The 19651-nt window shown below is 36.6% G+C and overlaps 1 protein-coding gene across 2 annotated transcripts in view; it reads right to left on the reverse strand.

The window, feature by feature from the left end:
- Positions 1-4662: 4662 nt before the first annotated feature.
- EPYC (epiphycan) overlaps positions 4663-19651 on the reverse strand; it is a 38498-nt gene continuing 23509 nt past the window's right edge. For both annotated transcript variants that reach the window (XM_072773040.1, XM_072773041.1), the window contains 5 exons: positions 18615-18783; positions 13547-13705; positions 12302-12504; positions 10857-10952; positions 4663-5837 (listed from right to left, as the gene is read on the reverse strand). In XM_072773040.1, coding sequence (XP_072629141.1) covers positions 5667-5837; positions 10857-10952; positions 12302-12504; positions 13547-13705; positions 18615-18783 — 798 coding nt within the window. In that variant the 3' untranslated portion in view covers positions 4663-5666. The remainder of the gene's footprint in view (positions 5838-10856; positions 10953-12301; positions 12505-13546; positions 13706-18614; positions 18784-19651) is intronic.

Here is a 19651-nt window from a genome sequence, read left to right on the forward strand (position 1 = left end):
AAAAGATGAACTCACAGATAATTAAGGACATTGGTTTTGTACAATTTTTCCATGATGACCCGCACAGTTCATGTTAATTCTCCTTACTAAAGAACACTGACGTGGTATTGTTCTTGCTCCATCCTTCGTCTTTTTAAGAGAAGCAGAAAATTATGATTTATGATTTTTAGGTTTTTTTTTTCCCTAGTAGATTAGCACGGTAATTCAAATTGTTCATGACTGGTAAATCACCTGAGAAAATTACCACCAGAGTGTGTTAAACACAACTTTCAAAAATGCAATTAAAGAATTCCTTAGGACACCATTTAATTGGCCCATATTCTTTAAAGACTGTAAGATGAAGTGTTCTACTTCAACATTAACATATAACACACTTACTGTGCTTGAACATGTAGTATTAGTTTTCTACGGCTGTGTAACAAATTCCCACAAACTTACTTAGAACGACATAACATTTGTTGCCTCAGAGTTTTCTGGTGTTAGGAGTCCAAGAGTAGCTTAGCTTAGTAGCTCAGGATCTCGCCAGGCTATGGTCAAGGTGCTTGGCTGGCTTGGGTTCTCATCTGGGGGCTCCATTTGGGAAAATGTTATTGCAGAATTTATTCCCTTGAGGCTGTCTATGCGAGGGCCCTGCCTTTTAGCTGTCCGTTGGCTGGAGGACACATGCAGGTTTGGAGGCCACCAACAGGTCCTAGGGGTCAGCAGCCATTCCTGGAGACCGTTCTCACTTCCTTGTCATGGGCTTCCTCAGTAGGGCTGCTCATTCCAGAAACTCAAAGCAGATCTCCCTAGTGCTTCCTAGCACAACGAACACACACACACACACACACACACACACACACGCATATGAATCGTACTCTGGGCTTGACATTAGCATTTGCGACATCCACCTTCTTTGTCATATTCTATGGGTTAGAAACAAGACCCAGGTCTTACCAGCATTCAAGTGGAGAAGGTTACCCAAAGGCTTGAATACCAAGAGATGGGAAGTTCACTGGGGGAGATTACCTTAAAGTCCATTCACCACATAGACCAAGTAAATTTAGTTAAATATGTCCTTCATTTTAACTGGTTATGACTTTATTTGGGATATTTTAATGACATTCAGCATTTTGAAGTTCCATTAAATGCTACATGACAGCATAGGTTATGCTATGCTTTATGTTACACAGGCCATTACATGGCCAGTTGGAAAACACACTGCTCTCTTGGTGTTATTTTTTGTGCATTTGTATGAATTGACTAGGATGAATTCTAACACTTGATGGCAGTAGTAACTCATTCAAGATTCAGTCAGTGAGAGCTCAAAACAGAGAGAAGAAGATAGGTACTTCATTTATCTTTATCACGAATATCATATTTAAATTCTTCCAGGTTGCCAACGTTAATTACCCTTTATTCTGGTGCAGCGTAATTGGGTATGTTTATTAGATTTCATCATTTTTCAGTTGGCTTTTAGAAAGCAAGCCTCAGCTAATTAAACCTCTAAATAAAAATTTTTAGAGATAAGTTGGATATACCTGATATAGTTGGTCATATAAATAAAATTCAACAAATATTTTTAGATCCATATTTGGAACCTATTAAGTCCTATGGGATATTGAAAAAATAAATGGAATGCATTTTATACACTCTCAAAAACTCGCCTTTTGCAACTGCGAAGATATCCATGTACAGTTATTTGAAACCAAAAAGGTAGGCGCCATCTGTTGGTCATAGAAGCTAAATACAAGGTATTAAGCCTTTAGAGCTTTTCAAAAAGTGAGATGAGATTAACTTCGTGTTTCCTCTTGATAATTTGGGAAGTTGTGGGGTTAGTTAGAAAATTGGTGAGGCATGTTGTGCATCAGGGAGTAACATGGTGGAACTTCCCCATTTATAAATCTTCATGTCATTCAAATACATTATGAAGAGAAACTTAACTTTGTAAAGAGGTAACTACAAGGACAGTTTCTCCAGATATAAGAAGTAAGGATGGGAATTTTGCAGGCACAATAGAACTATGTGTAGGTATTATTTACTATCACCCTTTGAAAATATTCTTAATCTTTTTAATAACTCAGGATTTGCAGAGAATTAACCCAACATATTGAATTTGGAACATCTGAAAAACATGTGTAGGCAGTAATGATCAATTAGGAATTATTATTAGCATGGAAATGTGTGTTTATAAATAATTTTAAAGTATGCTATATTATGGGGCAATAGAAGGAAGTGCCTTCCCCCAGTGAAAAATGACCTGTTAATTTTGAGAAAAATAAATACGTGTAACAATTGAATAAAGGAAAAAAATTATTAAAAAATACAGCATTTAATCAGGGGTCAGTTTTAGAATGAGAGCTTTCAATTAAGAATGTGAAGCGCTGGAAATGGCCCCTGAAATAGGATGCATTTAGAACGAATACTAAAATGCTATCATCACATTTTCAGGGCTATTGTAGCACCTTGTCCTTATAGAATTCCTGGTAAATTAAATCTGCAGGGTAGCCTTGTGAGTAGGAAGCCACAATGGCTGGGAACATGTCATTTGTCTCTGTGTTCCCACAATAATGCCCCTCTCATCCTTGTATTTTATTTCATTTCACTTTTTGTGACAGCTGCCCACCCCAATTTTGTAGTAACAGTATTCAGGGGAGGCTATGAGGACAGAGGTTTTTAGATCATTTGTGGGGAGATCTAAGATCATCAGTAAGATTCCTGTGGGCAAAGCCTCATTATGACTTTTTCACGAGCCCCTTCCTCCATAAGAAAATTAAAATAAAATTTCTAATTTATGACTTGTTGCAGTAAAGATAAATATAAGCCAGATTAGATTCATTACTCCATGTTTGTTATCATCGTCATCATTATTGTCGTTATCTTGCTTTCTTTTATGTTAAAAGAAATGAAGACATTTTTCATGGGTCTCTAACATCATTATTGGCCCTTGGCACCTGCGGAATCCTAAACTGAGAACTCCGTTGAGTCACAGAAGATTTTTTTACCTACATGAATTGAGAGATAATAAACTGCTAATTTTGAGACAGTTTTTTAAAGGCAGTGATAGAAAACAGAGTTGCAATATTAGAATTCTACTTTTAGCCTGATTCAGGATAATGTATTTAAAGGCAGTATATCTAAAAAGTCAAAATGAGGGGCATCTGGGTGGCTCAATCAGTTAAGCCTCTGCCTTTGGTTCAGGTCATGACCCTGGGGTCCTGGGATCCAGGGTTAGAGCGGAACCCGGTACTTCATCAGGCTCTCTCCTTAGTGGGGAGCCTGTTTCTCCCCCTCCCTCTTCCTCTGCCCCTCCCGCCGCTCTTGCTTGCTCCTTCTCTCTCTCAACTAAAAAAAATAAAATCTTAAAAAAAATTTTTTAAGTCCAAATGAAAATTCCATTTCTAAATATCACTGGTTTATAATGATGGATTGATGGTTATGCTTTTTTAAGTTTTATAACTTTGGGTATACAAATTATGATTAAGTGAGTGCATGATTAGTTTTCCCCAAGAAAATTGATAGTCTCAAGAAAATTGATGGATATTTTTCAATATTACAGACGTATCAATGTTTGTACTTTAAATTGAAACAAGGAGATTCTTATGCACCTACTGTGGAGAACCATGAGAACAATTCTCTTCAATTGCTGCATTACAGAAATTCGGAATTTAGCTATCGTGTCTACAAATAATGGCATCCGATGGGTGATAGAGACTAATGAGAAAAATTCAGATATTATAGATGAAGAAATATATTTGCCTGAAAGAGACAGTTGAAAATAAAAATATAGATTGTATATTTTTAAATGTTAGGGGTGTACTATGGCCAATTGTCTCTTTTTTTACTTTAATAGGTTAATTCAGGAATAGATTACGCAATGATGAAAAAGTTTGACATTTAACCATTTTTGAGAGGTAGAAGAGAATCATGCACTCTCCCACACTGTCGGTGAAAGTGTAAATGGGTATAACATCTTTGAAGGCCAATCTAGTAATATTTATTAAAATTTAAAATGATATATATGCTCCTTGACCCAGAATTCCACTTCTATGAATTTATCCATAGATGTACTCTCATATGTCCACAGAGCTATTTATGTTTACACAAGGCCAGTTTTGTAATTTAATTGTAACTACAAAAAATAAAATAAAATGAACATTCATGTCATGGGCTGATAGATGCTTTTCAGAATCAGTAGAGCTGTATGTGCTTATATGGAAAAATCATCAAGAAATCTTTTTAGCGAGAGAAGCAAGATTTAGAATAATGATTATCTCTTGTACTTAAAAATCCATGTTTATACACATAATAATGGTGATGTGTATGTGTGTGTAGGACCTGCACATGTATATTTGTATAAGAAAGGGAAATTGCAAAAAAAGAAGAAAAAAAAAAAAGGGAAATTGCTTGGAGCACCCGGATGGCTCAGTTGGTTAAGGGTCTGACTCTTGATTTTCGGCTCAGATCACAATCTCAGGGTCATGATCTCAGCATCGTGAGATGGAGCCCTGCATGGGGTCCCACGTTGAGCCCCGCAGAGCCCAGTGCATGCTCAGCACAGAGTCCCCTAGACATTCTTTCCCCTCTTTCCTCCACCCCCTCTGCTCCTCCCCCTACCCACACTCCCACGCACACATCTCTCTCTGTCTCAAATAAATAAATCTTAAAAAAAGAAAAGGGAAATTGCTTATGTAGAAGTTTTTATTTCTCATGGAAACTTTCACAAAAGCATTCAAGAAACCATTTCCTAGTTATTTCTCAGGAGTAGAACTTGGAATTTGCAACTGGGAGGAAAATCATCTTTCATTCGGTCAATCTTTCAGTTTATGACCATGTGCTGGTATTTTGATCATACATTTCAGAAAGATCAACTTCCCTTAGCAGGCGTGCCTTAGCTTCTTCCCTAGTGCGGTGATCATATCATCATCTATTTTCCATTTTCTAAATTTTACTTTATTCAAAGGCACAGAAACATACCTATAGAAGGATTTGATAGCTGTCTGGTTGTGTTTGAGGGACGAGACCAGGGTCAGGTCCTCCTGTAACACCATCATCTCACGAGATCTACCAATAAATTGCCATTTAACCAAGGGTCTAAAATGAGTAGTCATATCTCTAAGGTGATAAAATATTATTATGCAAAAACTGAAGCCACGTGTTTTACTGTTGCATATGATTATTTGTGTGTTACGATTATAATGAATATTTTCCCACAGCTCCATTGTAAATTTAAAATACTTTTATTCTCACCTTCATTTTCTTTAATAGATTTGGAAATAGAAACATGCTTTAGTGAAAAAAAAAAGAATAGGAAAGCTAAAAAACATCTAAATCTTGGCAATACACCTAAAGTGTTGATTTTGTATTTTTCTTTATTATATGCTTAACTTGAAATTGTATGGGATATAAATCCTCAAAACTTGCAAGTTACATGTGATTTACAAGAATATCTGTGAAATATTTTTTAGCATTTAGTTTTGCTCTTACTGTACATCATTTGGTTTTATTCCTGACTTACCTGGTGTTTGCTTAAATTACTAAATTGTCATCTTAGCTCAAAACTTTTAGGTGTACACCATTTTTCAGAATACAATTTGAAAGTATCATTCTGAGCTTCTGTTTTTTGAAGAGAGCAGTAAGAATTGTTCTATTGTAGTGGGCATCGTAATGCTAACCATTATCTGAAATTAGACAAGGCTTCCAATGGGCAAGCGAGGTAGGCACATGTACGCTTGAGGAGTTTTGCTGAGATTGATAGGGTTTCCATCCAATCGAATATCCTCTAGCGCCTTACGAATATAAGTCAAATTTTTAACATTGCAGAAGGTATCTTCATGCATCTCCAAAATGTTGTTATTCTAAAAGAGATGACAATAAGTAATAAGGCAAAATATAGCATACACTTAGTATTGTTTAATAACATAGTTCATTTTGCCTCATCCCCATTTTTATTCTTTTGTTCCTTCTCTTATCCAAAAAAATGCATGTTATGGGATCATTACGCATCATTGGGCAACTTCTAGGCAGGAGGAATTAAGTGACTGGAGCACAAAGTAGAAATGGGCTTGCACTTCAGTAATAGAAATGAAAGGGAGGTGAGAAAACTAATTTAAAGAAAAAGTTATTTCTAAAACTGATGAGTACTGCAAAGGAAGAATGGTAACTGTGGAAAGTTATCTGAAAGAATTATAGTGATGGAGCTGAGAATGGAATAACAACACACAGGCCTTGAAAGAGCCAAGGTAGGAATATTGCAGGGAGAGAGAACACCAAGTTCATTTTGAGTAATTACAGTGGAATTTCAAGAATGGGAAAAAAAGTCAACATGGCTGAAGTAGGGATCCCTGGGTGGCTCAATAGCTTAGTGCCTGCCTTCAGCCCAGGGTGTGATCCTGGAGACCCGGGTTAGAGTCCTGCGTCAGGCTCTGTGAATGGAGCCTGCTTCTCCCTCTGCCTGTGTCTCTGCCTTTCTCTCCTCTCTCTCTCTCTCTCTCTCTCTCTGTGTCTCTCATGAATAAATAAACAAAGTCTAAAAATAATTAAAAAAAAAAACATGGCTGAAGTAAAATGAGGGAGAAAGGGAGCAACTGTCAGGAAGATAAACAGGGCCCAGAAATACATATTTAAAAATAGCTTTATTGAGTATATTTCACATACCATAAAATTCATTCATTTTAAGTATATGGCTTAGTGGTTTTTAAGATAGTCCCAGAATTGTACAACCATCACCATAATTTATTTTTAATTAATATTTTTATCATAATTTGATTTTAGAACATCTTAAACATCCTCCAAAAGCCCTGTAGATATTAGCAATTACTCTCCTCACCTCCATCCCCTATCTCCAGCCCATGGGGACTTCTAATGTACTTTCTGTTTTTTTATGGATTTTCTTATTTTGGATATGTTATGTAAATAGAATCATATATATCATCTTCTGTGACTGGATTCTTTCGCTGAGAACTGCATTTTCAAGGCTTATATTTTGTACCATGTATCAATACTTGTGCTTTATTGCATGATAATATTCCATTGTGTAGATATACCACATTTTTATCCATTCATCAGTTAATAGAAATTTGGATTTAGAATTTTCCAAATTTCGTTTTTGTTGATTTCTTTTTCCAGGAAGTGTCGAGTTTTTCCGAAGTAGCTGCACCATTTTAGATTCCTACCAACAATGTATGTGTTCCGATTTTCTCTGCATCCTAACCAGCACTTGAAATTATGTCTGTCTTTTTTATTTTAGCTGACCAGGTGGACTTGAAGTGGTATCTCATTGTGGTTTCATTCATGGCTACTGTAGTGAATACAATTGGTATATTATATTGATTTTATTTTTTTATTTTTTTTAATTTTTTTTTAATTTTTATTTATTTATGATAGTCACAGAGAGAGAGAGAGGCAGAGACACAGGCAGAGGGAGAAGCAGGCTCCATGCACCGGGAGCCCGACGTGGGATTCGATCCCGGGTCTCCAGGATCGCGCCCTGGGCCAAAGGCAGGTGCCAAACCGCTGCGCCACCCAGGGATCCCTTATATTGATTTTATAAACTGCCACATTGCTGAACTCATTTAATAATTCAGAAGGTTTGCTGGATTACTTATGACTTTCAGTTTGGGGAGTATTTCCATCGTAATAACAAATCTTCCAAACCATGACTATGGACTACCTTTGCTTTATTTAGATCTCTTTCTCTCCAGATAAAATTATGTATGTTTAAGGAGTACTGTAGAATGTTTTGATATATGTATACATTATGGAACGATTACCACAATCAAGCTAATTAAAATTTTCATCACCTCCCGCAGTTACCTTTTGTATGTGTTTCCGGGAAGAACACTTAAGACCTCTCAAAAAATTTCAAGTACGTAGTAGGGTACTCTTAACTATAGTCCTCATGCTGTATTACGTTGTATCTCCAGAACCTATTCATTCTGAATAACTAGTATTTTATGTCCTTTGACTAATATGTTCCCATATCCCCTAGTCCCCAAGTCCTGGCAATCACCATTTTACTCTCTGCTTCTTTGAGTTAAACTTTTTTAGATTCCACATATAAGCGAGATCTTAAAATATGTATTTATCTGTGTTTGGTTTATTTCATTTAGCATAATATTCTCATGTTGTTGCAAATAGAATTTTTTCTTTTTTTTTTTTTTTTTAATTTTTATTTTTTTATTTTATGATAGTCACAGAGAGAGAGAGAGGCAGAGACACAGGCAGAGGGAGAAGCAGGCTCCATGCACCGGGAGCCCGACGTGGGATTCGATCCCGGGTCTCCAGGATCGCGCCCTGGGCCAAAGGCAGGCGCCAAACCGCTGCGCCACCCAGGGATCCCCGAATTTTTTCTTTTTTTTTGAAAATTTTTAAAGTTTGAATAATATCCCATTGTATACATATACATACATACATATACAATTTCTTTATCCACTCACCCATTGGTAGACACATAGGTTGCTTCCATGTCTTAGCAATTGTGAATAATGCAGTGAACATGAGAGTCTCTCTGAGACAGTGATTTCATTTCTCTTGGATATATACCCAGGAGTGGGATTGCTGGATCATATGGTAGTTCTGTTTAATTATTTGAAGAACCTCCTATCATTTCCTATAAGGACTGTACCCCCTACATTCCCACAAATAGTACACAAGGGTTCCCTTTTTTCCCACAACTTTATCAACCTTGTTATCTTTGGTCTTTTTGATAATAGCTCTTCAGTGAGGTGACATCTCATTGTGGTTTTGATGTGCATTTCCCTTATGATTAGTGATGTTGGGCATCTTTTCATATACCTGTTGGCTATTTGTATGTTTTAAGAAATATCTATTTTGGCCCTTTGCCAATAATTTAATCAATTTTCATTGAGTTGTTTGAGTTTGGTACATATTCTTGATATTAACACCTTATCAAATGTTTGGTTTGTAGATCTTTTCTTCCATTCTATAGATTATCTCTTCTCTCTATTGATTGTTCCTTTTGCTCTGCAGAAGTCTTTCAACAACATGTAGCTTTCAGTCTACAAATCTTGTACTTTTCTTGTTAAAATTGTTCTTAGATGATTTATTATTTTGTGATTAGTATAAATAGAATTATTTCCTTAATTTCCTTTTCAAATTGTTCATTTCTAGAGTATACATATATAATTAATATTGGTATATTGATTTTATTACCTACTACATTGCTTAAATCACTTCTTAGATTTCTTCTTAGACTCATTGTTTATTAAGGAAAGTGTTGCTTAATATCCATATGTTTGTGAATTTTCCAAATTTCCTTTTTGTTGATTTCTATTTTAATTCCATCATAATCAGACAAGTACTTTGATAGGTTTCAGTTCTGTTCAATCTATTGTGGCCAGTTCTGTGGCCTAGTATATGACCTACCCTAGGAAATGTTCATTAAGCACTTGACAATAATGTACATTTTGCTATTGTTGGATGAAGTGTTCCATAGATGACTGTTAAGTCTAGTTGATTTTTAGTGTTGCTAAGGAGTTCTTGAACTATTTCACAGTTGATCTTAAGGCTAGTTGTTCTATCCATTATTGAAAGTGAAGTATTAACATTCCAACTTATTGTTGAATTATCTATTTCTCCCTTCAGTTCTGACAGTTTATTCTTTATACATTTTTGAGGCATATTGTTTATAATCATTATTCAATGTGTGTTATATATTATATATAATATATAATATATTATATATATAACAATATAATATATTGTTAGATGTATATATGCTTATAAGCATTAATTCTTTCTAATGGATTGACCCTCTTCTCATTGCATAATGTCCATAAGGGATAAAAGTTTTAGTGCCTATGTGCTGTACTACTCCCTTTGATAGGTAATAGGTACCTGCTGTTAATAGCAATTGTGCCTTACATGTAAGTACTTATCATGTTCCAGTAATTACTATTTGCTTTATAAATTAAAACTGTGGTGCAGGGAGGCTCACATATTTTGTCTAATCTTTAGATAGTATTGGAAGTTAGAATTTCAGCCCAAGGAATCTGTTTTTGCCAGAGCCTTCATTCTTAATTACTATACTATGTTTTGGCAAACATTTTGAAAGGAACCAAAATTAGGGATTTTTATATAAGCATTAAAATATAAATTGAAAACAATGTAAATTAAAAACAGCTATATACTCAATATTGGTGAGGTGGTCATTAGAAGAGATTGTTTTAAAAAGAGTTCATTGAATGCCTTTTTAAACCTTAGAATAGAGAATATGAAGCCAATTACTTTTTTAATGTCACATATACACAAGCCCATTGTGTTTGAATAAACATCAGAGATGCTGTTACTTTCTAGGGTCAATATTATCACAGACAATTGTAATAAAATTTAACTCAGAATTAGAAAACACATTGGAAACAGATTTTCTTAATCCAGAGAGATGAATATCTGTCATCTCTCAGCAGATAGGAATGCCCTAGGATTGAATTTAATTCAATACATAAAATCTAAAATTAAAAGCTAAAATTGATACTTTTTTCTCCTGAAAGCTAGAAATCAAATTAGGTTTTTCTTTCTCCCATTTTCTCTTCCATTTCTAATTCTTATACATTTCTTCAGAAGATGAAGTTTTCATTTTTTTTTCAAAAGTAGTTTTGGGTGCCCGAAAGATGCATTATGATTTAACAAAGACTGAAAACCTCTAAATACTAAGATTATCAGTAATCAATCAGTATAGACAGAGGCATGAAGACCTTGCACTCAGATGGAGAGAGAGAGAATGAGAGGAGAAAAAGAAGAAAATTGGTGACAGTGCGTCAACAGGCCATTATAAACAGTCTTTGTGTCTCAACTTCCTCCTCTTTGCTTTTGTTTTTCATGGAGCTGTTGGGCATACCTTACCAGTAGAAGCCTACCTGGAGGTGAAGAGCCCGTAGGTTTTCTGGGAGTGGCAGAGGGATGTGGTCCAAATTGTTATCAGTGAGGTAGAGATGATGGAGATCATACATATCCTGTAAATATTCCAAATGTAGGGACTTAGTGGAAATTAGTGGAGCCACAGTTGTATTTTCCATTCCCTGTTCATACAACTATTTGTAAAATAGCACGTGCCTGTCGAGGTCTGGTTTTGCAAAGGTGAAGCAGATTAGTTTTTTTCAGGTTACTAGACAATTCAAGTGAGTTTGGAAAGAATTAACTGTAAGCAAATATTTCTTGATGAAAATGCAAAGTGTTTCTCAATCTCTACAAAGAACCTTGCTTTGTTCTAAATTACTTAGTTTAAGCAAGGCAGTGTTTTTCCAGGGAAGACACTCTGCAGAGGATTTTGAGGATTTGGGTAAGACGTAGGAGGAATGTCCTTCATGTTACAGGGATGGAGAAAAGAGAATTTCTCTCCAACAAAATCCTCTTCTCTCTCATAAAAGTACCAGGAAAAGAGTCACCTGCTAAGAGATATTGTCTTGCTAAGACAATAAATATTTAGACAACAACAGGTCTACTCTCTAGCCAGACACCACAGAACAAAGTGTGACTCACCACTGCCCATGCCAACAAAAGCTGCTGAATGGAGAGACTGAACTTTGACCCTTGGCAGGCTCCAATGAGGTGGCCCAGCTCCCTTGCCTACCAGGGTAGTGTCCCAGGAGAGCTAATGGAGAAACAGGAGTTTCGCCATTGCTCAGTCCTAATGGGTCCACACAGCCCCCTGAACGCTCCCTGTGTCCTTTCAAACAGTATTTTAAATTTGCTCTTTTAACAGAGATTGAGAAGGACAGTTTGGATACAGTAAGAGTGGGTAAGAAAGCTGGTTGGTGGGTGTTCCCTTACTCTATGCTGTTATTCTAAGTAAGACCATCTCGCCCCAAACTTGCTTTCTTCACTCAGAAAATACAATTTCTCTCTCTCTCTCTCTCTCTTTTTGAAAACACAATTTCTAAGATGAACTGAATCCATCCTTTTTTTACAAGGTAATGAAAAGATTTGAATGTCAAGGCACCACCCACACCCTGCACAAGTAGTTACCCTTAAAGCCACATAAAATATTCGCCTTGAATGGAGTTCTTGGAAAATACAATTTGTCTGGCTTGTACCATTTTCAAGTGCTCCCTATAGATTCGTGTTCCAGGTAGTTACTCACTCTTTATTCCAGTTCTGTTCTCTGTTCTTGCTGTTTAACCAGCCTCAGAACTTACCAAAGCACAATATTTCCCCAAAGCTTGATAAATAGGATTGTATAGTTTACTTTAGGAGGTAAAGGTCTCATCACATTGAATCTCCTTATGGAAATAAAAACGCTAGTCATTGACATCAAAATGGGATGGAAGGATGAAAGTCTTCCATATCCAAATTTAAAACTCACTTTAAATGCTTCTTGTTTTATTCCTTTCCTTCCCAGCCTATTGTTGCTGATATCAATAAATGTCAAAGTGTTTGGCAGTTCTGGGAGCTGCCTTATTTTATTGTCACGCAGGACGAGCTCCCGGAGGTGAGGTAGCTTTCTGAATGCATCCTCATCAATCTCAGATATTAGATTTGAGGTCAGATCAATCCTTCTTAAATCATCTAGAAGGAAAAATGAAGGAAGTAGTTAGATACGTATGAATATGTTTTGCTTGCATAAAAATATGAAGAAAAATTTTCTCACATATAAGTGAAGATAAATACGAAGTTAATTAGGAATGAACAATTAAAGAAATAATTATGTATAACTACTTTATATAAAAATTCAATTGTTTTCACCCGATACTATACTTATTTACGTACTTGTAAGAAAGATTAATTTCAACAAGGAATTGATACATTATATTTAAAATAATTGGTCATTTCCCTATATTCTTCATAAGCTTTGTCTAGATTTTTACTATTTAAAAGGTTTTCCTCAGTGATGACAGATTGCTATAGTTTCTAATAGTAACAGATATATTAGCATTAAAATACAAAGGCATTAAAAAGAAATTTTCAAATGATTAAAACACTTTATAAAGACAAGTATTAAAGTTCTTCTAAGTTGGCAGCAATTATAAAGTCAGAATGTAGGCTTGTATGCATCAATCATAAAGCAATTGTGCTTTAATGGAAGTCTATTCAAACAATCCAAATTCTAGTAAATATATGACCATGACGTTTTACTCAATGCCTTAACATGATAATGGGTTCTAGCCTATAAAATATACATATTTATGGTTCTATTTCTTAAAAAAAATTTAAAGGTTTTATTTATTTATTCATGAGAGACAGAGAGAGAAGCAGGCAGAGACACAGGCAGAGGAAGAAGCAGGCTCCACACAGGGAGCCCGATGTGGGACTCAATCCTGGGTATCCAGGATCACGCCCTGGGCTGAAGGCAGATGCTCAACCGCTGAGCCACCCAGGCATCCCTCTTAAAAATATTTTATTTGAAAATATCAACTATGTAGTTTCATCATGACCTTTAACTCTTCATCATATAATTAAAACAAACCTTCAAATATTTATGTAAGAAAAAAAGTTGATTTATGAGCCATATTTTCATATTCAAATTTCATTTTTTGTACCAACATTTTATAGTGCTAAAGTTTAGGAAAGTCTGTAAGGAAGACAAAGATATTAGTGTTATCATACATACCTAGGCTTGCAAAATCATTTTTGTTGATCTTTTTAATTCTGTTGAAGCGGGAATAGAAATAAGCGGTGTTCTTGGGCAGTGGAGGAATAGCATCAAGTTCATGATCATCACAGTATACAGTGGTGCTTATACATGTACATAGAAGACAGGTTGGAAAGTCTAAAAGGTAGAGGCAAATAATTATATGTAAGTAACAAAAGCAATTTCTAAGAAATAATGTGATTAGATGTTTGCTAAATAAGTTTAGTCTCATACAGACCATCCTGGTATATTTCATATTTTCTCACATGGTTTTTCTGTAAGTGGAAATTAAAGTCCAGTGTACCAACCAAAGCAGCCACAACAATTAGTATATTCTTTGTAATGTCTTACATTTTATTTTAAATTCCAGAGTGTGGTTGTTGCTTTTATACTTATTAGAAATTCTCTTTTCCAATGTAAATATTAAGACTATGGTTTCTGTAAAGTTAAAATGTCACGCATACTATTTTTTATTAGGTCTTTGGTTCCATATTTAAAGACCACACTGAAACAAAATCTGCTTCAAGAAAAAAGATAGGGTAATCATCATTAATATTAATTGACTCAATCTCTAATTATTGAATCCTTTCTAGGTAAATGACACTGTGCTAGCTGGTGAAACAGTGAGGAGCACAAACAGATACAATTCTATTTATGATCTTCTATGGCAGATACATGTGAATAACACGAATAAAATGATGACTGTGGAAAATGTTATGAATATAGGAGCATAAAATAGGGGAATTTGACTCAGTCTGACAGTCATGGTTCTCTGAGGAGGTGAAACCGGAGTTGAGGTCTGCAAGAATGGAAGGAGTTGACCATGCAGGTGGGAGTGAAGAGTATACGGCGGAGGAAGCAGCATGCGCCAAGGCCCTTCACTTTGGAGAGATTACAGAGAGCATTGAAGTGTATGGACAGACCACACAGAGACCTTAGTGGCTGTGTTATTACAGGTGTCATTTCTTATCCTAAGGATGGGCAGGGTATTGCATAATCAAATTTGCATCTTAAGAAATCACTCTACTTGAAGGTGTACTAGGAGACTGAGGGAGGGCAAGTGGACAGATTGAAGTTGAGCTGTTGTCTAGATAAAAGATGATGGTTACTTGGCTGGGATCATGGTGAGGTGTTGGAAAGGCAACAGGTCCAAAAGATATTTATGAGGCTGGATTATATCTCCACACATTGGTCTGTCTCTACCATGCACGTGCACCTGCGTACACGCCTCCTACACTCCCTGTTTCCTGGTCCAGTAGAGGACAGTGAGCTTCTAGGGAAGAGAGAAAAGCGATGACCAGATGGAAAGAAGGAAGACAGAATGGGGGAGATGTTATGGAGGCCAGTGGAGAGAGAAAGAGTCTGAAGGACAAGGTAATAGAAAGCATTCAAAAGCTGCTGAGGTGCTCAGGAAGTTAAGGACTGAAGATATCTGTTGGATTAGTCATTGTGGTGATTACAGGCTGCTTCAGCAAGAGTTGAGGAGTCATGGGGCCGGGAGCCAGAAGAACAGTCATTTGAGGAGGGACTTGGGGGGTGCAGAAATAGTGACAGCAAATGTAGACAATGCTATTGAGAATTTGACAGTGAAGGAGGAGAGAGATGGTGATAGGTTTCAGCAGATATATTTGCAGCATGTAAATTGACCGAAGCAGGGGTAATTTAAAGAAAAAGGTCCAAAGTAGGAGAATTTGACTATTAAAAGGATACTGAGAGGGCAGGAGGAAGTGGGACCAAAGCACAGTGGAAAGGATTGCATCCTACCTGTGAGAGGACAGACAGTTGGTCTGTTGTAATAGGAGAGGGAGATAAGGTGTCTGCAGGTGCTTGTAAAGATTACATCTGAAAACAGAAGATTGAAAGGCTGCTACCCAGGAGATCGCATTTTACTCTGTGGAGTAGGAGGCTCAGCTTGAGGAGTAAAGGGAGGAAGAGAAGGGTGGTAAGATGTGAAATGAACAGAGGATGTAAAACAGCCATGAAGACTACGTGGAAGATGCAAGAACTTTCTTGTGATTGCTCAGTGGTCAGTTCATCAACCAGGTCACTTTCCTGTTTTGTTTTGGTTTGTTTTTTTAAAGATTTTATTTACTTATTCACAAGAGACACAGAGAGAGAGGCAGAGACAAAGGCAGAGGGACAAGCAGGCTCCTCGCAGGGAGCCTAATGTGGGACTAGATCCCATTACCCTGGGATCAAGGCCTGACCAGAAGACAGATGCTCAACCTCTGAGCCACCCAGGAGTCCCGCACTTTCCTGGTTTTAGCTTTGAACTCTCCCACCGTGGGACCAATCTCACTCTTAGGCAAACCAGGACACTTGGCTGCCTGAGTTGAAGGATCCATTTGTGGTTTGTGATCAAGAACTAGTTATGCACCTACTGGGTCTTCTTACTGTCATTAAGTAGGAGTTATTCATAATAATAGTTTTGGGAATGAAAACTATTTTACGACTGGAAATCTAGGAAAGACAATTTAAGGGGAAGTTGTAAAATATTTAACACCAATTTTTCAGATCATTATAAATTAATATTTTCCACTCATAAAATGTTTTAAAAAGTAAGGCATTTGATTCTTCAATGTATTCATGTCTTTGCTAATTTAATAATAATTGCTTAGGGTAATTTATATATATTCACACCAGTTATAACTTAATTCTCTTTTTTCCACTCATAACCCAAGTCTACTTTATATTGCTTCAGAACACTGTTTTGAGAAATTGGTATATGAATAGTAAAAAATACAATATTTTGATTACTAATGCTCTAAATATTTCTTTCTAAGCCATTTAACTTTGATGAACATTTAAGATTTAAATTTCATCTTAAGGTTTAGAATTTCTGGCAATGCTTCATCCATGGAAATTAAAATGTGAATTGAATTTTAACTTCATTACTCACCTTCAGACTACTTTGGAAATAACTTTTATTTCCCCTAAAGTCATAGGTTTTTTTTATATGGTTTCAAAGCTGACATTATTAAGCCATAATTTTAACTAAAGCTTTTGAAAAGATTGGGCATCATGTTTTTTGTTGTGCTTGGCTCGGCTGAAAGATCTGAGTATAGGTAATTAGTCAACTTTTGACAGATCCGAAATTACTTAAGAGTGAGTAATGTTCCAGATAAATTTAATTGCCTTTTTGGAAACTTTCTTCTGGGTACTTAAATTTCCTTCTATTGTAGGTGTATCTCTTTGGTTTTATTTGTCGAGTGCTCTCCTACTCCGCAGAATGCTAACTATGTGGAAGGACTATGGTGTACTCACGAGAGGTACTGGCTTAGGATTTAGTGGTCTCTCTTCGAATTTCAGCACTGCTGTGAACCACCTCCATCATCTTGGACAACTTCTACTCTATGTTGGGGTTTTAGATTTCCTACTTGTAAAGTGGAAATAATAATACCTAGCACACAGTATCATTCAGACTCTTCAAAGAATTAATATACCTGAAACACTGTACTGGTTTGTGTAGACACCACATTTTACAAAAGACAACTTGTTACACCACTTATTGGTGAACAGTTAAAATCTGGTAGGTGCGGAGAGTCGATTGGTGGTTACCAGGGACCGGGTGGGGAGTGATGAGGGTTTATTGGGCAACACACACAAAGTTTCAGTGATGCAAAATGAGTAAGTTCTGGAGATCGGCTGTACGGTATAGTGCCTAGAGTTAATGAAACCGTGTTGCACACTGAAACATTTGTTAAGAGCAAAAAATAAACTGTTATCAATAATAGAGTAACGAGAATAACTGACATTTATTATGTTTATTATGAGTCAGGCACTAAATCCATTCATTTAATCCTTATGATAATGCTTTGAAGATCTGTTATTTATGATCCCGTATTTTAGATGAGGAAGCTAAGGCAACACTGGTGAATGGCTTGCTCCAGAATGTGTAACCAGCAAGTCCCAAAGCTGGGATTTGAATGCCCTCCCTCTCTTTTGTTCTCTCAGTATGTTCTGCACACAATACTGTCATATTATCCACAACACATTATTGCCTCCTCATCTGTTTGCATGTCTGTCTCCCTGTACTAGATAAAACTATCCATGAGAACAGTCATCATTTTAAGATAAGTTTTGTTATCTCCAGAACTTACAGTACAGAGACACTCCAATGCTGTGCTAATGAACCTTTGCAGTGGGAACTCTACTCATTTTCCCACACCCCCTTGCTATGCCATTCTCTGTATGGGAAAGTATCCTGGTGTGAGTCCATCTGAGTACCCCCAAGGAATGCACTGACAAATTCTAACAAGAAACATAGACAGATCATAGAATCACGTTGAACACCGGGAGCTTTTTCTCATTAACGAAAAGGCCCTGGTTTAGATCACCTTCAGGCTGTACAAGAGGGAGTCCAGTGTTAGGGAACACCTTCCACTCTGCTGTTCCCCAGGACTGAGAGAGAAGCAGCCCATGTTCCAATAAATACACAGACAAGAATCAGGACAGGCTGGCTTTAAACCCAGTGTGTGAAACTAGCAGCTATGTGATCTCTGACAAGTTTCTACTCTTTTTGAGCTAGTTTCCTTTGTAACAAAGGCCTAAGGCCTTTACATGGTGGTTGTAGTCATTAAATGAGAGAATGTGAGGTGCTGAGCATGTGACATTGTGACACATAGCATGTGTTCAATCAATGTAAAATATTATTACCATCACCATCATCATAATCAGCCATCCTTACCTTCTCACCCTGAGCCGCTGTGGCCTGCACTGTCAGGCATAAATTTTCATCTCACTGGTAGTGTAGTGTATTCTTTGTTCTAGAGATGGATCCCACCCCAAGGGTTTTGAGTTATGTATGATGCTAGATAAATACTTTCGTCCCAAATCTTTGGATATTTGATCATTTCCATCATGCCAAAGCTGAATTATTAAAACCGCTTTATAGTTGTTACAAAATACATGGGTATCTCCTGCTTCTAACCCAGCCTATGGCACAACTTTCTCTGTGGGTGGTGCGGATGGCCTGTGGCATTGGGGCTTGGCACTTCTGAGGTATAACCAAGTGGACTTAATTCAAATCAGCCTTGATGGGCCTGACCTTCATTGGTGTGTGGGCCCAGAACCCCGGTGAATTCAGGCTCCTGTGGAGAAGAGCCATCGATGAGTCTGGGGGTTGACTCCTCCTCCTCCTCTTCAGCCTCCTCTGGCTGTGGGGGTGGGGTAAGGAGCTCTCTATTCCCAGAAGGCATCACTGTGGCTATTTCAATCTGAAAAAGAAACAAAATTTCATCAGGCAACCTTCTCTCTCCCCCTGTGAGGCAGGAAGACAAATTTTGAGTGTATCCATTTTGGCCACAAGAGGTCACTGCTGTTCTGAAGTTGGACACCGCAGGGCCTGCTCCCCTGGAGGGGTACATGTGGTTCTAGTTACTATTATTGTTGGTTTTAATAAATTTTGCTTCTCAAATCTTAGTAATAATTTCCAATGCCCATGGTTTTGGGTTTGTGGGTTTAGGCTTTTGCTTTTTCAAACATTCTTACATGTTTATTCATTTTTTAAAAACCCTCATTTATTGTTTTCTAAATACATAGCATTGCAAGAATGCATTATTGTGGTGGAAGATTCAAATTAATCCAGAAGCGTGCAGAATAAAATCCCAAAGTCCTTTTAACCCTGAAGTCCTGACCATTCCCTTGGAAGATAAAAACCGTTAATAAATGAAGGTGTATATTCTAGTCCTTTTAATCTTGGTTTCCTAGGTTCAGATAATCTGGTTTGCTTGTTTGTTTTTTAACAACTTACACTTCTTCCAGTTGTTTTACTGTAAAATATCCTTTCTCCTAAAAGAAAAGTATATATGGAGATATGAAAACTATATGGTTCGATTATGCTGTGCCATTTCTCATATGCTTTCAATATTATTTTGAGTAACAAGCATTACCAACAACATTTGGGTTTGTTAAAATTGACCTTTTTGAGAGCTTTTACAACAGAGGGCATTTATTAAAATTGAAAAAATACTCAAATATTTTCTCAGGGATTATAGTTTATATTCTACTTGGTTTTCTCTTCTTGCATATTTTAGGTAATGAGGAACTGCCCTTAAGAACACTGTTTGCATTTAGAATAAATCC

The sequence above is a fragment of the Canis lupus genome, chromosome 13, assembly GCF_048164855.1.
Source record: "Canis lupus baileyi chromosome 13, mCanLup2.hap1, whole genome shotgun sequence".
Classification (NCBI taxonomy): domain Eukaryota; kingdom Metazoa; phylum Chordata; class Mammalia; order Carnivora; family Canidae; genus Canis; species Canis lupus.